General features: G+C 37.7%; 1 protein-coding gene across 1 annotated transcript in view; it reads right to left on the bottom strand.

The window, feature by feature from the left end:
• Nucleotides 1-12,438, bottom strand: part of LOC107741424 (disintegrin and metalloproteinase domain-containing protein 10-like) — a 59,372-nt gene extending 46,934 nt beyond the window's left edge. Inside the window, exons 1-2 of the mRNA XM_016554148.1 lie at nt 12,384-12,438; nt 11,220-11,370 (exon numbers count right to left, since the gene is read on the bottom strand). Coding sequence (XP_016409634.1) covers nt 11,220-11,370; nt 12,384-12,423 — 191 coding nt within the window. The 5' untranslated portion in view covers nt 12,424-12,438. The remainder of the gene's footprint in view (nt 1-11,219; nt 11,371-12,383) is intronic.
• Nucleotides 12,439-14,237: the final 1,799 nt, after the last annotated feature.

Here is a 14,237-nt window from a genome sequence, read left to right on the forward strand (position 1 = left end):
TTACTAATAATATAAAAGCAATCGTTATAATACTTTTTGTATACATTTTAGTTACTTTGACAGTTCTATCGGATTATTAGACAGACTTCTATCCGTATTTAGACAGAACTGTTAACGACGACAGCGAACAAGAGGGAGAATGTGAACACTGTGTGCTCAGGCCCTGCCGCTCTCAGTGCCGTCAAAATAAACGTCCGGCGCGCCATCAAAATAAAATATGCGCCTCGAACGCATCGGCCAAACAGAAAAACTTATCGGCCGATGCCTTGGCGATATATCGGTCGACCACTAGAGGAGACAGTGAGAGAGAGTGAGGTGCAGATGAATAAGAACAACATTAGAGCACAGCAGCAGAGATTCAGGTGCAGGAGCTGTTAACCGTTTGATGGATGGACGGGAAAGCTTTCTAAGAACTTTTCAGTACAAAACTCATAAAGAACCTATCTGGTGATGAGTTAACATCTTCTGTACAGCACATACTGCTACAGACAGGACATATTTGGACTGTAGAGATCACTGAAATGATAATAAAGTGTGTTTGTCAGTGAGCGAGACAGAGAGAATCTTTTGTGGTGCTTGCTAAGAAAAGCTTCAGTGTTGTTATTGCAATTCATTTTGCAGCATTTTTACATGAACTTTAAATGGTGCTTTTACTTTTCTAAGTGATTGGAATTGTGGATAAAACTGGCAAATAAATCCTTTAGACTTTTAAACAAATGCTTTTCTCTGCGTCAAAGAATCCTGACAAACAAAAAATGCATGGTTTCCACAAAAATGTTAAGCAGCACAACGTTTACAACATTGATCATAATAAGAAATGTTTCTTGAGCTCCAAATCAGCATATTAGAATGATCATGTGATACTGATCCTTCAGAAAGAACCAGAGACTGGAGTAATGGCTGCTGAAAATTCAACTTTGTCATCACAGGAATAAAGTGCATTTGAAAATAGAAAACAATCATTTAAAATTTTTAATTTACACAAAGAATATCAGAGGGCTGGGCTTTTTTAAGCAAGAAACCACTCAGAGCACCTCTAACCTTGTTGGTTAAAAGTTTCTTTAGAAAAAACAACAACAACTGAATATGAGTCTAATTTAATCCAACTGTTGTTAAAAATTACTGTTAAAGATCAATTTTTTGGTTTTCTCATAGTATTTTGCTTAAAGCTCTAAAATACAGATAAATCCTGACCAGGCTATATAAATGTATATCTCTTTTAAAGAAAGCTCCATAACAAAATGATATTTCAACCTCTGCATCTTATTTTCAGTAGAAAAAACAGACCACACAAAGTCATTAGCTTGAAGAAAAACTTTGAATACCTCTTCATCTCAATTCCATTTTCCCGTAACAACAAACAACATGCACGGTTTAAAGCAATAAATAAAATATTTATTTCTTCTCGCAGTCTGCGGTCAGGACCAGATCCTTATGTAACCCTGCTGTGAGCTCTCAGCACTTCCTTTGTTATTTCAGCCACCTCTGTGCTTCGAGTCCCTTCACTGTGATCAATACTAATAAATATGGACAGCAGATGAAACCCCTCAAAAAATGTCATTGAGTTTTTGTGTGGCAGGACATCTGAAGAGCTCTGCAGGGCTTCTAAGAAAACAAACAAACTGAAGATCATGGTCAGAAAAACACTCAGCAAAGTTTCATACTGTTTTTTAAGCTGTCTGTTGCTCATTGATGATTTATTTTGCTTCCAAAACCCAAAGAAAACAGTGTGTTTCATAGCGCATAATTGAGAATTACAGAGCTGACGAAGAGGTTGAATCAGAATTATTAAAACTAATATTACAGACTTCTCTCACAGAGAGAGGGGATCTTATTTGGATCACATGCCCAACACTCATTCTTCAGGAATTTCAGAAGAATGTAAGAAGACTGTGTTCATACTCAACTTTTCCTAATCTCTCTGTTCTCTGAGCTCACATGAGGGTGTGAGAGGGGAGATACGCATCACATGAAGACCATGTGACCCTGCCTTGCCTGTTTTACACAGAAGAAATAGCGTGTTTACCACACACACATGCTCCCTCTCATGATGACTACAAAAATGTGACACCACAGGTCTCCTGGTCTGCATGTTCTTAGCATAAAAGGCTGACATTATTACAACTTCAGCAATTTTATTTAAACGGTAAAAGAAACTGAGTCATTTTAAAATGCTAAATAGAAGATCTGAACAGTCATTTTCAATATCTATGCAATCAAATTTAATGCTGCTGTGCTCAGTCGTACCGACAAAACAGGCAATTTTTATTTGCACTGAGAAACAGTAGTGGTTGAGACCTGGGTACACAAAAATATCACAATCAAAATTGTGTAAAGTTCAGGAGCACTGGCACAGTGAAGGAGTCAGTGTAATTTTTTATGCTGTAATTATAAATCTGTGCCTGTTTAATGGAGTGGAAAGTTCCAGCCGTGTTTGCATGGACATGTACATTTAGTTCCACAACAAAATTTGTTCTTGTTTCAGCCACAAAAATTTCCAACAGTATTGCAAAATTAGATGCATGGCACGGATTGTCTAAAAAAATTGCACTCCTGAATTTGGATCTCTTTTAGCACCCCAACTTACTAATCATTAGAGCATGAATACTCCATTAGTCATACATTTAGTTCCAGCAAAAACTGACAATCTTATAAGTCTTTCCAGCTCTTCTAGAGCATTTCTGGGTAGGTTGCTATGGTGGTGTTTGGTTGTATTAAATTTATTTGTTTGGGATCAGGAGACAGACCGTCCTTCCAACAGCAATCCTTCCACCGTTTTGAGTAATTCTTTCTTTAATGATTAACAGAGAGCATCAATTACAGTTGAATATGTGACAAAAATTATATTTAATGCTTTTAAATGACTGGGGTCTTAGATGACAATCCTCTTGCTTTAGGGGACAATTTTCTTTTAAAATTTCATTAGCCAATGTAATTCCACTTTGAATATCAGCTTATACGAGTACACATGTGGTGTAATTAAAGGGGGGGAAATCTTATGGAACATATGCACAGACATTTTGTCTTTAAGGAAGACTAAAGACTAAAATAACATACATAATGTCTATACAGTCTTATATAAAAGTATTTTAAAAATCTTTTTTGAAGCAGTCACTAGCATAAACAAAATTTGCCTTATAAAATGCTATTTATAATAAAAATGCAAGTGAGTTGGACTACATGAAACACCAAGTACTGTAAGCTTAATATGCATGCTTTTAGTTAATAAATAAATATGTTTGAAAGTGTGTATTCAAATGCAGGCACTCATCTGCATCTTCTTTTTTTTCCACAACAACAAAACATTTTGACTATGATTGTGTAAAATGGCCACACCTACAGAGTTCCCACACAGAAAACACCTTATAATAGGACACCTCTTTGGAAAAGCGGTTGGGTAAGATCCTGCAGTGAAGTGATACTGCATCTATCACCGAACTCTGGTTAAACAAACACGTGAGTTCATCCACAGTATTGAGGTGGGCATCTGAAGCCCAGCTTGCTATAGCTCTGAGAGCTGGGGGCAGGAGTCAAATGACAGAGGTAATTCTCTCTGACCTTCTCAGGGACTAACAAACCTTTGCATTACTTTTTCTCATCTAGGCTGGGCTCATTTTTCTCTTTTCAGCAATAAAAAAACCGAAACACAAATGTTATGTTTATCTAAAGTCACTTTTGCTTATTAGTATGGTTGAATTGGATCACTAAAGGTCAGCAGCAAAGACATTGGTTAATAATATGGGATTAAATACATAAAGGATATCTGTGTTATTTAATATATTTAATTATTGCAGGCTTATTCGGAGTTTGCATTTCACTATTTTTATGCATTTTGAGTAATACTGAATCTATTTTTGTGTAAGTGTGATGAGTAAATGCATGTACACATTTAGTCTACAACTACAGTAACATCATGTTCACACAGCGCACACAATGCCTCTCGCGTTACTTGTAATGCATTACCCCCAACACTGATTATTTGATAAAAATGTGTTTGTGTGCTCACTTTTCTGATGAGCATGATTCTGTATATCTAATTGCTGTAAGCCTTCAGCGTACTTTAGAGCATTTGCAGTACATTTATAAGACAGACGTAAGTGCCGTTATGTATGAAATCTTTGGAAACAAAACCAATGGTTCAAAAACAAATATAAAAGTGAAGAGAGCAATGCTACGCATTTTGCCGCCTTCTCCTACGCCGTCGTTACCAAGCAACGGGTAAACATCTGCTGGCTTGATGACCACGGTTTGGACCCAAATAAAAATAATATGAACGCAGTCCAGCGGGGGGAGGGGGAGGGGGGAGCAATCGAGGGTGCTTCCACCTACATGAACACGGTACTGAAAGGAGAGACAGAAAAAGGTACTGACAGAGAGAGGAAAAGATGTCTGAAGCCGAAAAGATATCTATGGAAGCCCGTTTCCGCCACTGAATAAAAAATAAAAAAAGGTTACGCTAGAAAAGCAATGAGTGACATGCTGGCAAAAGTGCAGCATCAGCGATTAGGAGAGACAGAAACATCATCACAACACACAAAGACAATTATTTAATGTGCTGGTTCACCGTATGCCTGCTGACTGGTATATTTATGCAGTTGGTGGAGAGGAAGAAAAGGGAATTTCATCGAGATCATGGCTGTGTGTAATCAATAAACTCAAGGCTAATATATACACTGAGCTGGTTTATGATCTCTTAACACCCTCGCTGTCTGCATAGCAAAGCCTAAATCACTTTCTGTTATACCACCTCTCCCTTTTGAGAAGGTTGGGATTCATTTTCAGAGCCAATATATACTAAAAACTATGAAATTAGGAGAGCTGTAATCTATTACATAATGTTGATATGCACCAATGCTGTCCAGATATTGAAATTCTGGCAAGTACCAATAAGTCAATATGTATTTTCATATTATGGTCAATAACTGATAAATGGACAATATTAAAATACTCTTTTGTGTAAATACAATAAAAAATAAATAAATAAATAAATAAATAAAAAGTAAAATTAAATGGCATCACAACATTACAAAGCTCCTGACACCAAGACAAATTCCTTGTGTGTGTAAAACACTTGGCAATAAAGCTCTTTCTGATTCTGATTCAAAGTATGGAAAAAAATATATTATTTTTGACATTTGCTACAGATGAATAATTTATTAATAAAAAGATTAACTTTAAAGGGTCATTCAGCAGTTTTTAGCTAGCGTTAGAATCACGGTTATCTGATTACTTTAAGTACAGATACCACAAAAGTGTTAGATGCTGCACTAAAGACTACTGACGTGGATCAGCATGATCAGCTCTGAGTTTTATGTAAATTACACTTATACTAGTGAGTTTTAGGCTACGTCCACGCGAAGCCAGAGCTTTCTCTATCTGATCTTTTTTTACCCTCGTCTCGAAATATCTGCGTCCACATGAAACCACAAAACGATGTAGTATACATGCCAGACCAGTATGTGGCGCTGCAATTCTGCCACAGAGATACACTAAAAACGGAGAAGACGACTTGGACTATGCGCATAAACCTTGCGCGCGGTATACAAACGAACATGGAACAATACGTTTATTAATCTGTGTTAATGTTAGTTAATAAAAAGACAATCGTTCAGTGTTTGTTCATGCTTTTGTTGCTGTTACGTGACGTAGCGGTTTCTGACTAGGGGCGTGGGCTGATGACGTCATCGTTTCAGAAAATATACGGATTCGCTGTCCACACGAAAACGCAAGGGCGGCGTTTTCAGATTTATCCACTCTGGGACCTCGGTTTCACTCTCCCAAAACGCCGAATCTGTGTGGACGAAATGCCTATACGATACAAAATTTATGTGTATACAGCTAAACGCGTCTCCGTGTGGACGGGGCCTTAGTACTGTATTAAAGAGATCTCTTTTTCCCCCTTTAAATACAAGATAAGCATTCGATCGACGTCAGAGCGTCAGAGCGTCCACGAATCTTTCTACAGCGTTGTTGGCAGGGCGGCCAGAGCGATTTTTGACGCTCTCGACGGCGCCGGTGTGAACGCACAGTTAGAGAGCGGTCTACACAGTAATAAATTCCCTTACCTGTCAATTTGGGCATCACTACTTAGAATTTTCTCTGCCATCAGAGATTTCTGTTTTCTGGTTTCAGATCTTTTATGCTTCTTCTACTGTTCTAATTCTTCCATTGTCTCCGATGGTAAAACACGATAATAAGTGTTTTCCACTGTCTACTTTCCACTCTTTGCATCTCCAAAGGCGATGCAATCTACAGAGGCAGTAAACAATGAACGCAAGCATTTTCTTCGACATTCAGTGACATTTACTATCCAGTCTTGGACCAAAAAAAAAAATTATATATATATAGATCTATATCCAATATATCCTATATATTCTGCATCCCTACTACAAAGCAATTGACTTGGAATGCATTTGTGGAATTTGTATGTATTTAACAGTCAAAGTAACCACTGTTTATGAAACCAAAGAACCCAAAACTGCAAATCACAGAAGGATTCCCATAAGATCAGACTGATGTGAGCTGAAAAGCAGAAAAACAGTCAACAAAATGACAAACTAACCTCCTCTAACTTCGTGCTGCTTTGCCACTGATGTATACAGTTACTTCCCTAGAGGTTAAATCACAAGCTCTCAGTTCAGCTTTGTTTAGTTGGAGACTTTTTTTTAAAAATCAACTGAGAGATGACACAGTCAGCCTATGCTTTTTGTCTTCCAAAGCCTTGCCAAAACCTAAAGGGCTTGGGGAAGTTATAGGCAGTTGTCTTACCTCAGTATGCCATCATAAAGTTACCAGTACAAGCCCTCATTCATGAATAACTGGGATCCTATCACTATTGTGCCCTTCAACTAGACACTTGAGCCTGGGTTGCTCCAGAGGGACTGTGCCATAGATTATATACTCAAAGTCACCTTGGATAAGAAAGTGACTGCTAATGTACGGTAATGTAATGTAAATACACTGCTCATTCTGACTATGACATCACTGCAACTCATGTGTGTGAGGACCTGTGACATTGCAGGAACAGTACAGAGATTATCTCACTTTTTCAGTAAGAGAAAAGGCAGACTGATCTGGGAAGAGATGTGAAAGTATTTACTCACAAGACTCACAATGACTAAACTCAAGTTATACGGTGATGTGATTCCCCATGAATCTCCTGCATTGTTAAATATTCATTCACTCGTAAGCCTCTCTGCTTCTGCAGAGGGGAATGAGTGCGGCTGTGGACTCACCTTGGAGAGATTAGCTTCAGGGCTCATTCTGTTCCACATCTGGCATGATGCTCCACTGCGGCTTAAACCGCTAATCCCAATAGGCAAAACACACCAAATATAAAGCACGCACGCAAATACACTGCTTTCAGTCACAGACAACTGTTTGGAGGCACACCATCCCATATGTGTCTGAACTTTCAGTTGAGTTCCTGAGTTAATGTCAGAAACTAAACAAAACTGCATTCAGTGATAACCGAGAACACCAAGGCTTGTTATATGCAAACTATCCAGCAGTTAGGGTTTACTGTCTGATGTTGTGGTACAATTAAGGTCATACAGGGAATCTGTGTGCAGAAAAGAAAAAAGTTGAGTATATCACGTGCCCCATGTATATTTGTTATATTGATTATTGGTATTGGTTGATAGTGGATGTACACTACAGTTAAATAGTGTGGAGTCAGTTACAATATTTAATGTTTTTGAATGAAATCTTCACCAAATCTTATGTTCACCAGGGCTGCATTTATTTGGTTACAAATACAGTAAAAAAGTAATATTGTGAAATATTTTCACAAATGAAAATAACTGTTTTCTATTTTAATATAGTTTAAAATTAAACATAATGCTTTATATATTCATAACCCTGCTAAATGTAATCTTAGCAAAGCTCAAAATGAACATCCATTTTAATACTGAACATTATAGTGTTGTAATGCTTAAATTAATTTGAAGCATTAAAAAAATATATTTTCAAGGCTTTAATATCAGCAACAGTGTCAACCAGACATTTAATATTGGTGCATCCCTAAAATAATTGCTAATTTGATTTCAGAAACCAATAAAAGTGAAGTAGCCTAGATCAATATTAATATGAAGGCAACTGATCCAAGGGCAACTTATTAACATTTAATGATGTCTGTCTGCTCATTAGCACGTTTTATTAAATGCAAAAGATTCTCCAACCTCAGATAATGAATCTTCTCAGTAACACATCTTCAAATTAATTATAAGTGCAATTTTCTTTGACTTTAAGTTATCAGACATTCTCATGTAGCACGCTTACAGACAAATGAATACATATGGCATCATTCAATGAGCACTTCAGCCTTATTACATAATTAAATTCAGCATCCAAACATAATAAGGCTGATTCATGAATAATGATGTATTTAAAGACAAAACACTCCATTAGATGTGACAAATGGGCACTTCATATGCTGTGGCACACTCAAAGATCCAGTTAGGCATTTAAACATCAACTTGACTCACATTTTGGCCTCTCAGAACCCCTTTCACAATAGATGACCATCATGTTTGAGTACAATGGCTTCAAAAGAGACCTTTGATGTCCAAAGGGAGAAAGAGCCCTCTGAGATCATGCAAACAAGGGCCCTGTTTACACCTGATATCAACATCCATCTTGGATGATCCAGATGAGACGGATTGCGGTTTACACCGGTATTTCAGAAGTATTTCACCTGGTGTCTCAGAAGAGTCTTTGCACTAAATATATATGATGCAGTCATGGACATGGATTTCTGACTAGATCCGAATATGTTTTAAGTAATTGAATCGCACAACATTTGGACCCTGTTTTCACCTATGTTTAGTTTCATCCAGATTTTCTGAGGTCCATAATGACAATTTAATGTAGCATCCGTTGTGGCATACTCACTCACTGATAATAACAATACTTCCTTTGTAAGCTGCTGTTTTCCTTTAGTCTCACTTCATTCTTTTATTTTCAGAAAGTGAAAATAAAAGTACGCTTGGGATGTGCTATTTTTAGGCTGCTGAACACTCTTTCACAAACATGCAGGCAAGAAGAAAGCAGATGGTTATGTGGACTTGCGTGTGTGTGTTTTGGTGTGTTCTTTTGTCACGACACAAAGGAATACACTAGTGCTTGTGCACATGTGTATGTGCATAAGGAAAAGTATGTACAGTACGGTAATCTGCACTTGAGCAGTAATTTCTGGTCTATGCTTACTCTTTTATCTTGACACACATCCAAGCAAATGTTGTCTAAGATGTCTACCAACACACAGAACAAGTCAAAACCAAACGTTCAATGTGAGAGAGCTGCCAACTAGCTTTCAACATTCAATCACAGGAACACACAGACAGATCTGTCCCGTTGTAGGAAAGATTATGTCATTGAGCTTAGCAGGCTCAGATATTCCTGTCCTTTGACTCTTGTCGTGGCCTAATGGTTAGAGAGTTGGACTTGTAACCCGAAGGTTGCAGGTTCGAGTCTCAGGTCTGGCAGGAATTGTCAGAGGGGGGAGTGAATAACCAGCGCTCTCTTCCACCCTCAATACCACGACTGAGGTGAGACCCTTGAGCAAGGCACCGAACCCCCAACTGTCACTTTCACTTGTTTTCATATAGCAGCCAGGGACAGAAGGGAACACTACTGCCGTCAAAAGGGAGGCTGAGATAAATTAAGGCGACATGTCTCTTACAAGTCCCAACAGCACAGGCTAATAAAACAAGGCTAATTGTTTGCATGTTTGGTTTTATTTCATTCATTCAGATGCTCGTTCATTCCATCACAATATACTGAGAAAGGCTTGTATGTGCTTAATGGTCCTTAAAAGACCTGAAATCACAAGTCCTTGATGAATTATTACTGGATAAATTAATGTAGTTAAATAAACTTAAGCTTTGTTGAAAGGCATCTGTAGAAAGTTGCTAAAAAAAGATATAATTTTGACACATGCCTTGGTTTATAAAAACAAAGGAAAAATGTGTTAACAGTAATGCACTTACAATGGAAGCCCATTGGGGTCAGTTTTAAAGGCAGCAAATAAATGTTACATTTAATGTGTCGCTGGTCATTTGCATAAAGCTGAGCTCTGCTCAACTTTGTTTCTTTGCCAATTGTATCTTTTGCTTGTGTCAAAGAAAATCACCAACTCTTGCTAAAAAGGAATAATATCCTGTCACTTTGCTGCTGCAAATTGCTGTCAGTATGAGCAACCCTTTGGACTGTAAAAAAAAAAACTGTACAGATCAAGTTATTTTTTAAATGAATAATTCATGTAAGAATGTTAACAAAAATACAAGCTTAACATTTCTGCTTTTAAACCCTACGATAAATATGCAGCAAAGACTTTCATGGGGAGAGGCTGTACATGTTTTGTCATTTTTATTCAGACTGAGGTACGAGTTGAAATTATCTTCTGTGGTAATCGACATCAAGCTACAGATGCTGTAGAGGGTAACTTGTATTAAACCTGCAATAATTCTTTCATGAAGACCCAGTGCAATTTCATCAGTTTCTCTACTTTATCAGAGACTAAAAAATGAATCTTTCTAAAATCCCTGTAGTGAAATAAAGACTACAAAAAAGGTTTGTGTCAGATGAAATCTGTAGATTAAATATAGAGGGGAATGTAGAGTAAAAAAGCTGGCAGCTATATTAAAGTTACTACTGTACAGTGAGCAATGAACTGTTTATTTACTACTGAGATATGTCATAAAGCTGTAAGGGAAGACAGTGTCTGTCATAGTAAGACAAAATCTGGCATCAGAATAGTGCAAATCATATCCTGTGTAAATGCTGACTGGGCATATTACTACACTGCCTCAGGTGTAATTATATGGCACCAGTTGTACCATCCGAGAACAGAACGACGCTAAAGACATGATCACAAACCACAGAAACGGGAAGATTTCTGTCAGCGGGCTGTTTACCAGACCCCAAAGATCTAAGCCAAAGATCTAAGCCTGATCAATTTGTTTCCGCATTGCCTGGAGTGCTGAATCACTGGGGGTCTCTACCATTTTGTAATGCTCTGTAAAAAAGTGTAACCTCAGGTAGAACAATCCAGGGTCAATCCTAAAGGAAAAAAAGACTGGATTTTCACAAAACGTAAGATCTATGAAGCACATTTCCCCTCATAAATGCTCAGAGGACGAGTATTAAACCAAAACAAGACACATCCATTCTTCCACAAACAACAACTGAGCAGGAAGAGCAAGACAGTTTTGGCTGACCTGCCGTGAGCGTGGAAGTCCAGGTGCAGGAACTGGTCCTGGTGAGACAGAGCTCTCTTAGCCCTCTGGTGCTTGCTGTGTAAGACGTCGGTGTCGTAGGACAGGCCTTCATAATGTCGAATATACTTGCTCAGGGATTTCCCATACTGACCTACAGAATAAAAGGAGGAAGAGAGAAAAAGAGAGATGAAAATCAGTGACCGGTTGTGATCTGACTAGCAATTATTGAACACAAGACCTGGTGCAGAAATTTAACAGGTAAACTGTCAACCCTCTACGCACACCTTGGCAATATAATCGCCATTGGCTAGTAAATTTTTTTGTTTACTCGCCAGACTGATATACTATTTTACACACACACACACACAGACACACGTTTACTTTCAGTATTTGCGTGTGTTCCGATCATAGAGGTTCCGATGAGCAGGAGAAATGGTTCTATCCAATACAATTATTCGTTAATATAGTCTATTTTTCCACTTAGAAGCTTATTTTATGCACTGAATTTCTAGATAAATAAATAAAATTAATGGTTTAAAAAACCATTGCACTGTAGAATCGATATTTTGATGTGAGGATCGATCCTTTCGATACAACATCAGTATCGAAAGTATCGAGTGGTGACAGAGTGAGGATAAACCTCTGTGACTTTTGGAATTACACTTTGAGCTGCAACATGATGACTCATTATCTCTAAATTACAAGGCTTAGGCCCGTTTCAAACATCCTGTGTCTGCAGCACGTAAGCAAATCAGCATTACAGGGCATTGAGCTTTCATACTGACAGAGTTTCTGCTGCCTAATACATCTGCGGCTCTATTGGGGCTGTTTTAACCAAATGGATGACTGGACACGTGCCCAGGGCACTACGTCAGGGAGGTGCACCATGTAGGGCAAAAAAAAAAAAAGAAAAAAAAGAAAAAAAAAAGTGATTTCCAGTTCACCACACTGAATTTATCCTTAAAATAACGGTCATAAATTATAAAATGGTTACTGGGAGCCAGCCAAACTTGAAAAAATGACAAACTAAACTACAACTCAATCAGTAATATATGGCCAGCAATGTCACCATCCAGCAAAAGTGATTATGAATTTATTGCTGTCTTGGAGCTTGCTGTATGAAAAGCGTTTGGTTAATAGTGAATATTGACCTATTGTGCGTACCGTTGTGGCTCCCGCTGTTAGCAGGGGATAGTCGCTGCATTTGGGGTAAAAACGAAGGAATTAGTTATTGTGTGAGGTGCCAAGAATATAAATAGACCCGGGTTGCACTGTCTGTTCATTCAGTCGTCTGTGAGTGACGTCACCTCACAATACAAACATGCCCCATAGTATAGTCCCACCCCTGACAATGACTGATAGGTTTCTGTATAAGGCATCGGAAATTTAAATGCTAAAGGAATTGTGATTCCATTTGAGTTTTGGCAGGTTACAGGCACAACACAGAGAGAGTGAAAAAGCAGACGTGGTAATTAATATTGCTATTTAAATATGACAGGCTCATAACTCTTAATACATATGAAATACAGTTGCAAATGGACTTGGGCAGTCACTGTGCATTCATGAAAGCGAAAACGCAAACGGTAATGCAAGATTTGCAATTCCTTTTGAAAACAGGCCGCTATATCCTTCCATAGAAATCTGTAAATATGGGCATGAATCTGAATATGTGTGGCTTATGTGTGAAGCTAACCTTATACTGTCATAACATTTATTAATAGGAGGAACTGAGAACATAGAGAAAAAGAAAAAAAACTAACTAGGCCTATACTGTCATGTGTGCATGAGGGCACTTATATTTTCCACTTCTATTGTGGGAAAGTACAGTATTCATGTTTTTCCTCCCATCCTTCCTCAGACTCAAAAAGCAACTTCCTGGCACAGTAGCATTTATTCTAAGAATAGCCTGACCTTGACCTGACCCAGGGAGAGTTTACTTCGTCACGACACTATAGTATCTGCTCAAACAAAAGTTGTACACATGAATTACCCACAGCGATCCTTATATTTCATCTCACGAACAGCTTTTCTAGTCCCTTTCCTTCACAACCCTGAAATCTTGACAGTTATATACTCTTCTTATTTTGGACAGTGCAACGTAGTCTGACAATGTATAAGAGTCTACAAGACAATGTGACTAATAACACCGTCCAACCTCTGGTTGACGTGTTTTCAGAGGAAGAACTCTGACACTGGCTTTCAATCAGTCAACACAACCCACAGAGAACCAACCTTTCCTGTTTTGAATCTAACTCTAGCTCCCCTGGGCTCCAACCACGTCTGCTATGACAATAAGCCTCAAGCACCAAACTGGCTTGAATAGAGCAGTTCCTTTTACTCTGAGAACAGAATAACAGCTGTGCAAGAGGGCCTTCAGTGCTGACAGGTGAGGTCATGTCTGGAGATGGTCTGAACCGATTTATACCTCAAAAACTGAATATCACAGGTAGGGCTGCAACAAATGATTATTTTGATAATCGATTAACGATTATTAGAACGATGAATCGACTAATCATCGATTAGTTCGCTGATTAATTAGTAGACATTTATTGATTATTCAGCTTTTGCAATTAGTTAAAATATTGAGTTATACATATTCTAACAAATAAATTAAGGTAATCACTTCAGCTTTTGAAAGTCATATTATATTACAGTTATACAATTCATTTATACAAATAAATATATTTGGCACACAAAATGAGATGGCAGAGAAACTCTCTTATTCACCGTTTAATTAGCTATATGAAAAAAGTAGCTGAATGACACATAATTCTGCCTAAAATATCTTTTTGTAAGTCATTTGGATAAGAAACAAAATAAAGGTTAAGTGATAAGACATTTTATTTTTGGATAAACTAATATTCACAACATAATCTATCTTAAAATACCTTGTAGGGTTATGATAATCAAAACAGTCCTGAGCTAGATCAAGCTTTGATCTCTGCAAACCAAACTATAACTTTAATGAAATGTTTTTTTCCCCACTATTAAAAATATTTTATCATTTGCTAGCTCCAC

The sequence above is a fragment of the Sinocyclocheilus rhinocerous genome, unplaced genomic scaffold (assembly GCF_001515625.1).
Source record: "Sinocyclocheilus rhinocerous isolate Xijiao unplaced genomic scaffold, SAMN03320098_v1.1 scaffold1007, whole genome shotgun sequence".
Lineage (NCBI taxonomy): Eukaryota > Metazoa > Chordata > Actinopteri > Cypriniformes > Cyprinidae > Sinocyclocheilus > Sinocyclocheilus rhinocerous.